This window comes from Equus asinus, chromosome 13 (assembly GCF_041296235.1).
Source record: "Equus asinus isolate D_3611 breed Donkey chromosome 13, EquAss-T2T_v2, whole genome shotgun sequence".
Lineage (NCBI taxonomy): Eukaryota > Metazoa > Chordata > Mammalia > Perissodactyla > Equidae > Equus > Equus asinus.
Window position 1 is genome coordinate 24,745,968 of NC_091802.1, and position 16,025 is coordinate 24,761,992.

The window sequence follows — 16,025 nt, forward strand, 5'->3', positions numbered from 1 at the left end:
CAGTCGCACACAGAATGTTTTTGTGTTATTTAGAAAAAGGCGCCGCTCAGGTGGAGGAATTTTGAAAAGGCGCCTTTGTGAGTAAATCTCCTAGAAACAGGCATTCCTGTGGGCGGACTAATTGGAAATAGGCCCTGCCCACCTCCCAACCAAAAGATGAAAAGGAGGCACTCAGCCTGGGCGAACCAATTAGAAACAGGCACTCCTCTGGGCAGACCAATGAGAAAAAGGCGCTCTTCAATAGCTCAGACACATGGCTGTGCCAGGGTTCCGCCGTCGGCATAGAGTTGAGAATGGAGTTCTTTGCCCATCCATGCCCCCTGTCTGCCGGTGCCCTTGTTCACACCTGTAAGGAGCGTCCCTGCTTGCAATGGAGCCCCAGAGATGACAGACAAGGCCTGGGCCTTACTCTAAGAGAGCTTTCAGTCTAGGGGGGCCAACTAGAACGAAGGTCTCCAGCCAAGGACAGAACCGACAGTGACACGGTTACAGATTCAGGCAAAGTCCTGCAGTGAGCCTGGAGGAAAGGCGATTCTGAAGGGGAGGGGAATAGGGTTGCTAGGTTGAGCAAATAAAAATACAGGATGCCCGGTTAAGCTCCAATATCAGATTAATGACAAATAATTTTTTAATATAAGTATGTGCCAATGCAATATTTGGGATATACTTGCACTAGAAAATTATTCATTCTTAATCTGAAATTCAAGTTTAACTGGGCATCCTCTATTTTATCTGGCAACCCAGAGAGTGTGTGTTTGTGGGGGTATATCAGAAGGTTGCAGGTGTGACATGGTATATGGTGTCCTTGATGAATGTGTAGATTTTGATAGGCCAGATACAGCTTTGCTTTGGGTTAGGGAGCTCTGAGGAGCATCTGTTGGTAAGGACTCTGTGGCCCAAGCCAGATTCAAACCCAGGTTTGCCAGTTCTCTCTCCAGGCAGAATCTCTCCATCCCTTCCTCCAGTACATCCTAAGGGGTTTTTCATTTCAGTTGCACTGGGAGGAGAGGGGAAGGTGGGAAGCAGTGGTTCTCTGGAGGGCTGAGCGACCAGGAGGAGACGAGCTTGGCCGCTCAGAGAGCTGATCCTGCCTTTCCCTGCATCCCAGGTTAGCCCTGGTCCCTGGACCTGCAAAACTAGCACAACTGCTGTGTTTGAAAGTTGACGTCCCCTGCTTTCCTTTTACGTCCTTGGTTGGATCATTTCATCCCATCCTTACCTGCCCTCACTTCACCTCTACTTGTGGTCACTGGAGATGCTATCCCAGACTTGGAAGTGCCTGTGAGAATTTATGCAGAACACACCCACCCTGGGCTTCAACCATGCCTTTGCACAGGCTGTCTCCATTTCCCAGGAAGACAGCATGTTTCCACAGTTAGAACTTGGGTCGCAGGAGGTTTCGGTTCCTTTTTGCCTCTGAAGCTTACTCATAAATCCGAGAGCACCAAATTCTGCGATCTTCTTCGGGAATCCAGGGGCCTACACAGCTTCACAACTGACTTGCTGTATTTTATTATTTTCCAGGACACATCCTGAGCCAAAGCACTTGGGATGCGATGAAGAAGGAGGCAGCTACCATGTGAGAGGAGGATCAAAGAGGGAAGTAAGATGAGAAAGACAGGGTCGTTTATGGGGAAAAAAGCTCAATTCACAGCAAGGGTATCTGAAGAGCGACGAGAGGAGGATGGCTTTGGAACAGGGATTCTGGAGGCACGGTCCAAAGATCACCCACATCTAAGACAACACTGTGGTGACTAGTCCCTATATTAATCCAATGCTGTTATTTCTTCCTCTGAGGGGCGTGAAGGTGGGGATGGGAATGAGGAGTTGGAACAAATAATTAATTATGGTTAATACTTATTGAGAAATTAACACGTGCCACGTATGCGCTATATGCTTTACATAAATCACATCACTGAATCTTTGCAGCTTCCTTATGAGAGAGCTACTATTAGTAGCATCGTTATTTTAAAGATGAGGCAACTGAGGCACAGAGAGATTATATCACTTGTCCAAGGACACAAATCTAGTAACGGAGCCAGGGTTCAAACCTGGATAGCATAATTCCAGATCTTGGGCCCTTAAACACTATATTATTTCACCTCAAGTCAAATTTATAAAATGCGGTTTTTGGATCACCTGTATTGAATCACCTTGAGGCATTTGTTAAAAATTCAGATTCCTGAGCCCTATGCCAGACCAACCGAATCACTAAATAGTAGATGCCAATGTTCGAGAGGAAGATAGCTCTAGGTTTTCCAGAGGTCTGGCTCTCTCCTTCCCTTCCTCCCCATCTCGGCTGAGCAGGTTCCTGACCCAGCTAGGTGGGCAGTTCTCTCCATCCCTTCTCTTCAAAGAGAGCTACTTCCCCTCCCTCCCCCCTCCTTGCACTGGGGCTTGGCTCAGATCAGCGGTGCCTCTCAGCCCTCCCAGAGTGGACAGGACTTCTATGGAACTCATGCCAGGGCCTGGACATGTTGCCTGCCCAGGGGAGGAGCTGGCAGCTGCCCGGGGCCATTCCTTCATCTCTGACAGAAGGCAACAGCTGGCCAATGAGTTGTCTTCCTCTCCAGGACCCCTTGAATCAGGCAGGATGTGTGGACCTGAACAAGGCCCCTCTGGGCCTCAGTTTCTCTCTTCATAATATGAGGAACAATCAGCTTTGTCTCTGCCCCTTCCTCCTCCCCAGGAAGTGTGCAGAACACAAAGTAGATTTTATCAGAAGGAATTCTGGGCTCCGGAGCAAGGCACTAATGGAGTGATCAACCTCCAAAACCACAATAATAGGGATAATAAGAGGAATAATCAGGACATGAGATTAGCTTGGGAGAGCTGAAAAGGAGGCTTTCCCCAGAGTTGTGAGGACTCGAGTTGTGGTAATTTGAATTTGTTATTGACCTGTGCATTTTTAGCCATGATTCAATTCTAGAAGCCCTGACTTTCCAGCAACTGCTTCTGCCTCTGGAAGACAAATTTCCTCTCTCCAGCACCTGTGCATGTGCTGTCATCAGTCTGCATCACATTCACAACTATACCTACCTATCTACGTGCCTGTATGTACACACGCATGCAGGTGCTCACAGGGGACTGGAAAAAGCAAGAAACTTGGATTGAGACAGGCCTTGGGGTTTGTTTTTTTTTTTGAGGAAGATTAGCCCTGAGCTAACATCTGCCACCAATCCTCTTCTTTTTGCTGAGGAAGACTGGCCCTGAGCTAACGTCTGTGCCCATCTTCCTCTACTTTATACGTGGGACACCTGCCATGGCATGGCTTGCCAAGCGGTGTATAGGTCCGCACCCGAGATCCAAACTGGCGAACCCTGGGCCAGTGAAGGAGAACCTGCAAACTTAACTGCTGTGCCACTGGGCTGGCTCCCAGGCCTTGGTTTGAATCTTGACTTTTTCACACTCAGTTGACCCTTGCAAGTCAAATAACCTCTCTGAGTTTCTGTCATTTTAAAATGGGAGAACAATAACTCCTGCTGTTTCTCCTACCCTGACTTGCTATGGGGAGCAAGCTAGACAATTGGTAACTGTTAAATCCTATAAGGCACTGGATATTGGGCGCACAGACACAAGTGTACATGCATGCATTACACAGGTTCACACTTGAATGCGCTCACAACCACACGCATACACAAGCCTGCACCAGGACAATCACATGAGCGCCTCCTCTCCAGGCAGTGCTCTCTGGCTCAGAGAGGCCCCATCTCCAGGAACCCTCATCACGATTTGCAGGGCGTCAGCCTCCTCTAGTTTGTTTTTTACTCACACCAGGACCCAGGGGACTTGCAAGGAGCACAATAAAAGCCTGGCCAATCTGGCACCGTGCCCCACTTCCCTTCCACATAAAGGCTGTCTAACTGCCAGGCAGCTGGCCTGAAAGGCTGGGCCAGGACCTACTCAGCATCTGCTGCTTTGCTTAAAAGACCTGCTAACAGGAAATTGTCTGGTTCCTTTCCACCCCAAACAGGAAGTACCTGCCGCTGTGTCGAGGATGAGGATGGGGCAGCTGGTCATTTAGAAGGAGCCTCCTCTGCCGCAGCGGAGCCTCATGGTAATCTTCATGGGTGGCTTGCTGTCTAGGAGGACAAGGGCTCAGGGACACCTCTGTGGGGATGAGGGTAGAAGGCTGATGATGATGGCTACTACTGCCTGTGGTACCTGGCACAGAACAGGCTGTTCTTTCAACAAACACTCACTGAGCATTTGCTCTGTGCCCCATGGGAGACATTAGAAAGTCCTAGACAAGGTCTTTGAACTTGAGGGGTTTACAGACGAGTCAGAAAGCCAAGTCATGCCATTTCCCCCTATTTATTTATTTATTCACTCATTAAATACAAGGTTTTTTTCCTTTTTTTTTTTTCAGCGCCTGCTGTTTTGGGTACTGTGTGGGGTACTGGGGTTCAGAGATGAACTGTGCAACGAGAAAACAAATCGGCCTCTGATCAGGTGGGCAAACCTTGAATTATGTGGTACAACTGTGAGTCCCACAGGATTGCAAAAGAGGCAAAAGATCATTGTGCTCCTTTTATTCCCCTGTGGGAGCAATCCTCTCTCTCTGCTTCCTCTCCTGCCCCCTACAGTCTATTCTCAAGGCAGCAGCCAGAGTAGTCCTGGTCAAACAGGTTAGATCGCATAGAGCCTCTGCTCAAACGGCTCCCTCTAATGACTTCCCTTCTCACGCTAAGTCTTTACAGGGTCCTACAAGGCCCTACACCAGTGGTGGAAGGGTTGGGAAGGCAAACAGGAGACGGAGGCAATTCAGAAATTATCAGTAGCAAGAAGACTGTACCAGCCATAGGCTGGAGGGATGATGGGAGCCCAGGAACCAGGTCACCAATGGAAACTGGAGCTCTGGAGAAGACAGCTGCTGAGACACCTGCTGTAGCAGAGAGGGAGAGGGAGAAATAATCCTGGCTCCTTCCTTTCTTCTGCCATCTAATTTCCCGTCAGACGCCCACTGGCAAATACTAGCTGGAAGCTACTGCCTAAGGGAAACTGATACTGAAACACAGCCTGCAGCTCCCCTAGGAGGACCAGAGGAACGGACAGGCCCAGTACCAAGACCTTCCCAGACACATGCTGCGAAAGCTGATGTGTAAAATGTACCTGCTGTCTTCCCTAAATATGCAGAGTGAGGCCAGGATGGTGGACATAGGGGGAGCATGAAGAATGCCTGGGTGAAGACTAAAGTTTGTTGCAGATAATCACCCCCAGGCAAAAGCCTGGAAGGCAGGAGGGCACAGGAGTCAATCTGTGAGTCAGTTTGTGGCACAGAAGGACCCATGGAAAGAAGCCCCAGAGCAGTGCAGACCTGGGAAGAGTTCTCTGTGTCAGGTTTGGGAGACCAAGGACACTGTAAAAAGAATACCGGGCTTGGTCCAAGGGCCTAGGTGTGATCTCTGCTTCTGTCCCTAATTGGCTTTGTGAACTTGGAAAAGAATTTCACCTCCCCGAGCTTCAGTGTTCTCATCTACAAATGTGGATGACAGCAATGCCTATTTCACAGGGCTGTCCAGAAGCTTGAAAGAGATAATGGATATGGAAAACTAAATGTCACTCCTTTGACTAGATTCCTCAGAAGTCCCCCATTGTTTAAATTTAATATCCAAACTTCTCCACAAGGCACACAAGGCTCTTCAAGATGTGGCTTCTGCCTACTTCCTTCAACTGTATTTATCATCGCTCTCCACCCCTGCAACTCCACAGACTAGCCAGATTGAATGAATCATTTGCAATTCCCAGAAACTTGCTCTCTCCCAGTCTCTGCAAATACCGCCCTTTTTGCCTGGAGCATGCCGTTCCTGATACACACCCCCTTGCTAATTCATCTTCTTTCTCTAAAGCTCAGTTTAGGAGGCATCTCCTGAGGTAGACTTCCCTCATATCCCCTCCACCCTTCGAGAGGACTAGGTGCTTTCCCTCTGTGTTTTCAGAGCACCCTCTGCATCCCCTAATTCTAGCACATTCAGTAGTTGATTGGAATCACAGGTGTGCACTGTCCCTTTTATGAGACTGCAAGACTGCAGTTCCCGGAGGGCAGGGGCCACACTTCCTATTTCTCTATTTCCAGGGCCTTCCCGGACCTGACACCTAGCAGACCTCCGGAAATGGCAGGTGAGTGAAGAATGCATGCACGAATGAATGAGCAGTGAGACAAACTAAGGAGTCAATGAAGAGCAACACTTTATTTCTGTCTTTAAAAAAAACCAACCCAATTCTAAAACAATTTAAAAAAGAACAACCTAGAGTCTTCCCTCCCTCCAATAACCCCGTTCCCTCCTGCTGTTGCACCTGCCCCTCTCCTCCTCTGGGTTGTCTTCCTCAATAGATATGCTGAGCAGCTAATCATTTTTAGTCATGAAAGAACTTTTATTCCTTTAGCTTTGCTTGTTTGGACCTATCTAGAGGGAGCTTGACCCTCTATATCCAGAGTTCATGGCACAAGTACTGCTGGTATAATGAAGAGAGACGACCTCATGCCTTTCTTCTGACCTGAAGCCGTTAATTCTGAACTTAGCCCCTCACCTCCATCCCAACCTGCTCCTCCTTCTCCTGTTCCCTATCATGGTGAAGGATACCACTGCCTGCCCACGTGTCTAAGGGGGAAACCTAGATTTCAAGTCAGACTTCTTGCTCTCCACTAGCGTCTCCCACCCAAATTGGTCTCCAGGTCTTTCCCAGTCTATCGCCTAAGCATTTCAGGGATCTCTTCGCTTATCTCCACCTCCACAGCTACAACCTAAGCCCAGACCACCATGTTCTCTCACCAGAGTTAATGCATTGGCCGCCTAATTGGTCTCCTTGCTTTTAGGCACCTCTCACCTCCACACCTTCTTCATACTGCAGCCCCAAAATGCAAATCCGATCTTCCTTTAAAATCCTCTGGCGAGGGCTTCCCACTGCCTTCAAAATAAACTCTAATGTACTTTACAAGGTTTCAGCTAGTTAGCCTCCTACTTTTCTGGCCTCACCTCCTACCATGCTCCCCTTGCGGGTAAGCTCCAAACATTGAATTACTTGCTTGACAACTCGTCCGAAAGCACTTTCCCCTACTTCTTCACTTAGTCAACTTCCGCTCATCACCTATGTTTTGGCTCAGCTGTCATGTCGCCGGGAAAATCTCCTTGAGTGCTCTCTGAGCTTCCACAACCTTATGTCATACTCTAGAGCTCGGGTACCCTCTAGATAATACAGCACAACGGTTAAACCCGCAGGCAGTGGCATCTGGTTACGAGGATTCGAATTCCAAGTGGCCCATTTACTAGCTGTGCGACCTAGGGCAAGTGAGTTCCGCCTTCTACTCGGTAACGTGGGGATAATATTTCATCAGTCTGTTGTGAGAATTAAATGAGATGATGCAAGGTGCCTGACAATTAGAGTTAGCTATTATTATAGCACTGAAAACTAAAGCTCCGTCCCCCCCGCCATATCCTCAGGGGCCGGTTTGTGTGTGATTTCGTTTTAATGCACACGTTTGTTCCGGTATGACCTTGTAGTCTATTTTTCTAACTCGACAAGGTAATTTTAACACACCGGGAGGCGTTCAGGTCCGGGAGCTCGTCACGACTTTCGGTCCCCAAGCTAGTTGACTCAGAACGCCCCCAGGTGGCTCAAACTGTCTTGCAGCCAACGCAGAGCGAACTAGGGCATACCATTAGAAATTTTAGGGGAAGAAAGGCCTTTTCCAACCAAATAGTCTGTATTGATGAGGTCTCTCTTCCTTCGCTTCCTAACCTCGAATTCTATCAGACCCAAGAAAATAAGAAACAGGACTGTAATTAGGACGCAGCGAGTCGGCCCAGCTTCCTCCCCCATCCTGATGGCGGCATTGGTACTTTCTCTTCTCAATTCCCTCTCAATAATGGTACGGCTCGCGGAGGGGAGAACAGAGAGGGATTCTGAAGTCCTCAGGGTTCGGAGGCCGGGACTCGTGCAGGACCACCCCTCGCGCCGTGGCGCCGTGGTACCGCCCCCTGGGCTCTGATTGGCTGCGGCGGCGCCGCAGTCGGGCTCAGCCCGCCGCGCCGCCCTCTGGACAGCTCTGGCCGCCGCGGCGCCTGGCTTTCGTATCCCTTGTTCTCGGCGGGCTCTGCGGGCTCCGCGCCGCCGCCGTTAGTCATGTCGGGTAGGTGACTCCCTCAGCGAGCAGCGGCAGCGGCGAGAAGGGGCCTGGCGGGGTTGGGCCGTCTCCCCGCCCACCGGAGGGCCCCGAGGGAAAGCCTCCGGCCCTGAGGGAGGCTCGGGGTGGGGGGGCGGCCGCGGCCGCCGCCATGTTGGACTGGAGGGACGCACGCTCCCAACGCTCTCCGTCTGCACAGCCCGGCGGGAGCGCCTCGGCCCCCCGTCCTTGGCCCTGTCGGCGGCACCCGAGGAGACGTGCGGCTCCCGGGGGAGGGGGTGTGAGTCGGGGGGCGGAGGCCGTCTACGCCGTCGCAGGGGCGGGGGGAGCCCGTGCGTAGAGCATCAGCCTGCGAGAATCGGTGCTTCTGGTTCTCCGCTCCGCCTCAGATCTTTCAGCGAGGCCTCGGGCCAGCCGTCTCGCCGCCTCGTGCCTCAGTTTCCCCATCCGTGAAGTGGAGCTGGGCCTTCCTGACTCACCCATTCATCAGGTGGGGGCCTTGACGCTCTGGGAGCCCTTTCAAAGGACGTTGCCTTACACGGAATCCTCCCTGCCGTCTCTCCCGGATTCGAGTGGGGGGTGTGCGCATATAATTTAGCGTCCTCTTCGCCCTGCTCTGTCGTTGTCCCCTCGCTCATTGTTGACCTCCTGCAAGAGCGTGAAAGGGAGCTTCTTGTATTATTGATGGGCTCCTGTGGGTACATGTGGCGTTTCCCTTGAGACGTCCAGACCAGAGGAAAGGCAGCCTTCCACGAAGCACTTAAGTTGATAGAGGCCGCCCTCGGGGTGGTCTCTTCCAGGCGGCCGGTTAAGTTCCTGCCACGCCAGAATGTGAAGTCTGGAGCAGGGGTGAGCTGGGGTAGCAGCCCTAGCCGTCCACGCGAGGCCCCCTCTTATTGGGTACGTCCCAGGTTGCAAAGACCCAGCCGTCCACTTGCTAGAAACCATCATGAGAGTTATGTCAATTTTCAGGTGGAAAAGCAGAACATTTCCCCGAAGCCATGTGCTTGGCATGGAAAGGACCGCTGGCAGAGCCTTTTAACCTTTTTTTTAGGGGAGAACCTGTTGTTATTTATAAAAACAAACAAAACCTCCCAGTAATCCAGTCTTGCAGAAGGATGGAAATGTGTGACAAAAAGGAAGCACAGGCCCAGAAGAGGCCGATAAATTAGCAAGAATGGTTGGACTGGAGAGTGAGAAACCTTCCTTAGGTTAACACTGATGTTAAGAAGCCAGAATGTTGACCCTTTAGGGGAGAGGGCATCTGCCTGATCTAAGAGGCACAGAATTTCTCTCTTCTCTCAATTTCTGTTTAATCTTACCCCGAAGTAGACATTGGTACAACTTTTACCAGGTGCACACCTTTGAAATGAAGTCTGGTAGACCTTCAGGGAGGTACACTCAGGAGGGTGTGTAACCTATCTACGGTTTAAAAAAAAAGAAAAAGATTCTCCTGCCCTCCTGGAGAAGTTCACAAAGGTTCAGTGGATACAGTGCTTGTTAAAAACTATTGGCCTGTCTGGATTTTTGACATAATTATTGGTGTAAAACAATGGCTTATTTATAGGGCTGGGTGGCTTTTATGGAAAATTAAATTTTAGAGGTTTACCGTTTGTAAAATCTAGGATTTTCAGGACGTCATATTAGTGTGTGAGCTGGTTTACACATTAGCACTGATCTTCAAATTACCCAGACACTAGCTGTTTGTCACTTTGTAATTTGAGTTTTTTTAAATATTGAGATTGACTTTCATGTGTGAAAAGAGTTATTTAATAATTGCTTGTTTCTGAGTTAAGTCAATTAAAGCTAGAATCTTTAAGTTCTACTTAGTGTTATATGCTATTTAAACATTTTGTAATAATGTGTATGAAAATAATACTTTTGACGTTGTATAAAAATAAGAATAATGCTTTTGACTTGTTCTTTGATGAATGTTTAAGTTAATAAATTTAACGGAGTAAACGCCCCCGAACAACTAATGGCATTAAGTTTAGTTAAGTCCTTTAAAGACTCAAAACTACACTTATAAATTTAATCTATCAGATTGACTCGGCCACTCCAAATGCCTGACAGGGCAGACTTATAAACCTAATAAAGTATAAGTGCTTATGTAATCCATCAATAAAAATTGTAAATATTGTGAGTCAGAGTCTCTAACATTCAAATACTGTTTACAAATGTGAATTATCTGACACCTTTCAAGGTAAAATAAAATCTAATATCTGTTACACATGTAGAAATTACAAAGTCAAGATACTTCTCATTTTGGCACTATGGCAGACCGAGATAACTTGAGAATCCTCTATCTACAAACACCTAAAAATGTAAGAACTTACAGAAAAGAAGGGGCAAGCCCCAGCTGCCAAAAATGGAGTAGAATACAGTATGGTAGGCATAGAGCTAAGTTGGTGGTTGCTCTGGACAGGAGGGTGTAGGTGTCATCGTTTAGAGACTTATATTTTATTGCCCAGGTAACTGAGGACAGGAGATGAAGCCTTGAGACCATTAGAGCCAGGTAATGGGAACTGAGACCCTTACATAAAACCTGAATGTGTGAAGGACTGTATCTTCAGTGAAAGAATGAACTAGGAAAAAAAGCTTTGTACCAGCATGAGAGATGACAAGGAAGCCTGGGCCCTGAGTGGAAAAAATAAGTCCTTCCTGAGAATTTGTAACCTGAGACCTGTGTTTCATCCAATTTCCGTGTACACTTAGGCTAGGTATGGGGTCCAGGAAACCTTAAGTCAAGAAATTAATAAAAATTGGTTCTGGGCTGGTAATAACTATGAGGTTCTTGGTAGAAACAAATGAAAAACCTTTTCTGGAGGAAATTTCACAGCTTCTGTCAAAAGGAATCTTATAGAAAAAACAAGCCTTGCAAAAGATGACTTCACAGTAAATAATTGCAGAGCTCTAGGAAACAATTCACCAAAATGAGTGCTTGTGACAAATGGGATTAGAACCCCTAACGGTCTGAAAGTGATTATTACATGTTTAAAATGATTAAAAACCTGAAAGAAGGAATCAACTCTAAGACCAGGATGTTATGAAAAAAGGCCATATAGATTTGAAAAAGAATCAAGTATAGCTTCTAGAAATGGAAAAAGTGGATAAGTTGAATTGCAGATAGACGTAGCAGAGGAAATAGTTAAGTGGAAGATAGATGTGGTATAATTACCCAGAATTCAATTCCAAAGGATAAAGAGATGAAAGAATGGAAGATTAAGAAACATGGGAGATAGATTGAGAAGCCCTGTCATACGTCTTCTGTGAATTTGAGAAGCAGAAAGTGAGGAAGAATCGATAGATAGTTGAAAAGTTTCCAAAATTGATGAATGTTTTTGAATCAAGAAGCAGTAGTTTTTAACTTGAGACATAAAAATCAATTCATATTCTAGATACATTGATGTGAAACTGTGGATAATGACATACCAATAAACTTAACAGAAGTGATGGGGAAATGGTTAAGGTTGACTGACTTCTTAGAAGTTTTTTTTTTTTTTTTTTAAGATTAGCACTGGAGCTAACAACTGTTGCCAATTTTTTTTTCTTCTCCTCAGAGTCCCCCAGTACATAGTTGTATATTCTAGTTGTAGCTCCTTCTGGTTGTGCTATGTGGGATGCTGCCTCAGCATGGCCTGACGAGTGGTGCCATATCTGCGCCTAACATCCGAACTGGCGAAACCCTGGGCTGCCAAAGCAGAGCGTGCAAACTTAACCACTCAGCCATGGGGCCGATAGCCTTAAAAGTTTTAAGGAGCTGGAAAATAATGAGATGATCCTTAGAATTTAGAGGAAAGATAACTGTTGATCTGGAATTTTCTACCCAAATAAAATGACTAAGAATACCACTTTCAGGCCTTTGCTGAAAGAACTAATAAAATAATATAAATCCAGAAGGGAGCGGTAAGATGCAAAAAACAGTGTAGAGGAAGCAAACACAGTAAATGTAAAGCAAATATTGACTGTATGAAACATTGAAGATAAAATGATTACATTTAGAGATTTTAAAAAAATGGAAGCAGGGGCTGGACCAGTGGTGTGATTAAGTTCGTGTGCTCCGCTTCCGTGGCCCACGGTTTGCAGGTTTGGATCCTAGGCGAGGACCTAGCGCCGCTCGTTAAACCATGCTATGGCTGCACCCCACATAAAATAGAGGAAGATTGGCAGAGATGTTAGCTCAGCGACAGTCTTCCTCAAGTAAAAAAAAAAGGGAAGATTGTTAACAGATGTTGGCTAGGGCCAGTCTTCCTCACTGAAAAAAAAAGTGGAAGCAAAATAATAAGTGAAGGCTGTGATTGGTGTTGTCATATTAAGGTTCTTATTTTCAAGTGGAGGTAGAAGATCATTTTGAACTTTGTCAAGAATGTATGTTAAAAACTGAACAATCATTAAATTATAAATGGTAACTTCTTAAAAGAACAGAAATTGAATGTATAACTTCTAAAGAAGTAGAGATGGAAAAAGTAAACAAAATCCAATAGAAGGCAAGAAAGGAGTTAAAAGAAAAAAAAAACCCCAGTAAGTAGAAAGTCCAATATAGGTGGGTAGGAGTACATAAAAGTTAACAATAGTAAAAGTACGAAAACACCAGTTGAAAGACAAAGATTTTAACTTGGAGAAAAATGATCTAGATGTATGCTGTTCAGAAATGATATACCTAAAACATAAGAATAAGAAATGCTGAAAATATATATAGAGAAAAAGATTAACTAGGCAAACACCAACCAAAAGGAAGATTGTTTAGTTAAGTTACTAGTCAAAGTTAGGACATTTTCAATGATAATCTTCATGTAATGTTAAAAGGAAATTTACTAGGAAGATATAAATCTACTTTTATGTGCCTAACAGTATAACCTCAAAATAGAGAAAGCAAAAATAACAGTGATGAAGTTGACAGCACTATAGTTGGAGTTTTTTAAACATTACCTCTCTGTAATCAATAGGTCAGGCAGACCAAACTTTAGGGAATGATACAACTAACAAGTGTCATCTTATAGACTTACATAATTCGTTGAACGTTTGGAAAATACACAGTTCTTTTCAAGCACATAGGGGACGTTTATGCAAGTAAAAGTATTTGCTGAGGGGAAAAGCAAAAAACAGTAAATCCTAACAAATGCCAAGAATAAAACTGAAAATACCTTTTCTTGCTGCACTGGAATGTAATTAGAAGACAAAAAGCATAAAGACAAAATCCTATACATTTGGAAATAAAAACTATTCTAAACAATTTGTCCGTCCAGGCACAAGGCTCAAGTGTCAAGTACTTACAATGAGCAGTTGTTTGAAATGCCATAAATAACATTTATAAACTGATTTCTCTGATGAATATAAGACATCTGCACTTTCTCACTTAAGTGTTTATACTAAGTGCCAGACTCAGTATGCTTATTTCTGTATCTTCTGGGGTTCTAAAGTCAGCCAGCTAAAGAAGTCAGATTTACAATTTCGGGGTGGTAAAGTGGGTTACAGTTAAGGACCCTAGGGCTTACTAGATTTGAGCCCGGGTCACGTGACCTATGTACTGTGTAGTTCTATAATTTTGCCTGAGTCAAAGGGAAATATGGTGAGATCTTGGACAGCGCTCTGTCACTGGGAGAACCCATATATCTATGCCTTGGAATATAATTTAACCTAAAGTTTCATGCTTTTTACTCACCTTACCCCAACCCCACCTCGCCCTGGCCATAATCCTTTTCAGTTTCTGGTTTGGTTGAAGCTAATTTCCTTTGCCATTTGATAGGTGCATCTAATCTCTTTATGGTCCAATTAGATTCTGTATCCTTTTCATATTTTTCTTATTTGGTGGTTACCTGTAAATCTATAGTCATTATCACGGGCATGGGAGTAATGTACAGTTTTTTCTTTTTCATCTCAGATAGGCTTATGTCCTTCACACTCAAGTAGTTTGTGTCAGGATTTCATTCACTATTCTTATAATTAAGGATTTTAAAAAGTAATCTTGTTCAGTCTGATTGAATATCTCTACTGCAGAAAAGTGGCAAATTTGATGTTACGCACTTATACAGCCAATGCAGTGTTTTCATATTGTAGCTTTTTATGAATTGAATGAAAAAGTCAGTGATGTGATTTTTGATAGGTTTTCAGAACTGTTCGACAACAAATGGTTTTGTTTCAAATTGGATGAGGTTGGGCCTAATGGTCAGCAATTTGAGACTCAGAGTCGTTTTTTGCAGTTGAAAGAGTATTTCGTATAAAATTTCTCTTATTCATCACTAATAAACTTAGATCATTCATTTGACTCTGAGTAGAAGCCTAAAGGATAGAGTCTTTTAAAAAATTTTTGATATAACTGACATTTTGAAGTATTGAGAAAAAGCTGATAGTTCAAAATTTTTTTCTTTTTTTTGACATACGTTACTCAATTCCTGCCTTCCTTGGTAGTTTTTTTTGCCAAAAAGAAAGCTGAAAGTAGGTATTGCTGAGTTGGTATACCAGTTGGCCAAATCCCTGAAAGCTTCATAAAGGTGAGATTAGACAACTAATTTAGCTGCTTTACCAAGTCTTCGGAGATCTTTTTGTTGCTGCTGACAACCAAAGCAATCCAATATGAGGAATGGGTATGTGTTGGGCTGGTGAGGATATGCGAGTGAGTGTAATCCTGGGAATTTAGCTTGTCAGAGTTTGTATCTTCCCCCTTTTTGGTCCTGATTAGTTTCAACGGATGTCTTTTTTTATGTAAAGATAGTATAGCTTGAGCTTTTGAGTTTTTGTTAAAAGGATGGATTTTTCACTGATTGTTTCACATTTGTTCACTTGGTTCTTGTGACCATTAGGACACATTTGTAGAGTAGTTGTTTTCAAAGATGTAGTTACTGTAAATAGCAAATACTATTTGTACAGATTTCTTCTTGCATGGTATTTTTAACATCTAGTTTTTCTTTCTGTAGTTTTTGTAACGTTTTCTTACACATTTCATCTTTAAGAGCTAAAGTCAGCCTTTGAGGGAAGCATAATTTTAAATAAGATTTAAAATTCTTTTTATGTGTTTTAGATTCTGGAAGTTACGGTCAGTCTGGGGGTGAGCAGCAAAGGTAAAGTATACATACATTTCAATAATACCATGAAAGAGTAGAACTGAAAAAAAACAGTGAATTTAGTTAGGCTTCCCTCTTGAAATTTGGGGTCCGGATGTCTGAACAGAATTAAATATTAGCTTGTCAAGGGGAAAGAGTCGGCCTGTGTACATAGGTGCTGTAAAATATTTCTTCCTTTTTTTAAAAAGCATGTTTGAATCGGTAAATATAGATGCCCTCTAGAGATTAAAACAAATCTCATAGGTATTGTAAAGATCGTTTTCTTTATGAAAATTTTGAAAAGAAATTATTAAAAGGATTTAAGCAATTGAACTATAACAGGTTCTTAGAAAAAGCATTTCATTTTTTGATTGTATGTAATATGCTAATGTGTTTCTCAGAGCAGATTTTCTTGAAATACTGTAATAGAAATGTTTAGCATTTTTTAAAGACTCCTTACCATGCTCACAGTAAAAAGAAAAGTCTGTTTTTACGTGAATGTGTACATGCAGTAGAGTTCTCTTGCTTACCAGAAATACAACCTTCACCTAATACTATAAATGTTTTGCAGGTCACTGTGAGATATTCAGAATAGCATCTCAGATATCTTCTGTCATCAAGTTTTAAGCTTCATGAAAACAAAACTCATTTGACTTTTTATTTTTATAGGGTAGCGCTACCCTCATAGTAGGCAGCTACCAAATGTTTATTCAATGAGATATATTTTATAAAATTAAGAAATTCTGTTAGCACTTCATAGCTCTAAAGCGATAAAAAGGTTTTTTGCAAATGTATTTTTCTTTGGCATATTCAGAAAGTTTGTTTCTGACTTAGAGCTTATATGCTATAAAATTAAATTC

General features: G+C 44.1%; 1 protein-coding gene across 2 annotated transcripts in view; it reads left to right on the plus strand.

Moving 5' to 3' along the window:
- The first annotated feature begins 3,990 nt into the window (after nucleotides 1-3,990).
- TAF15 (TATA-box binding protein associated factor 15) overlaps nucleotides 3,991-16,025 on the plus strand; it is a 32,284-nt gene continuing 20,249 nt past the window's right edge. Inside the window, exons 1-4 of one of the 2 annotated variants that reach the window (XM_070482810.1) lie at nucleotides 3,991-4,057; nucleotides 4,370-4,452; nucleotides 6,077-6,120; nucleotides 15,144-15,183. In XM_070482810.1, coding sequence (XP_070338911.1) covers nucleotides 4,055-4,057; nucleotides 4,370-4,452; nucleotides 6,077-6,120; nucleotides 15,144-15,183 — 170 coding nt within the window. In that variant the 5' untranslated portion in view covers nucleotides 3,991-4,054. Of the gene's footprint in view, nucleotides 4,058-4,369; nucleotides 4,453-6,076; nucleotides 6,121-8,006; nucleotides 8,132-15,143; nucleotides 15,184-16,025 lie in introns of those variants that run through there. The other variant, XM_014862238.3, reaches the window with a different exon arrangement.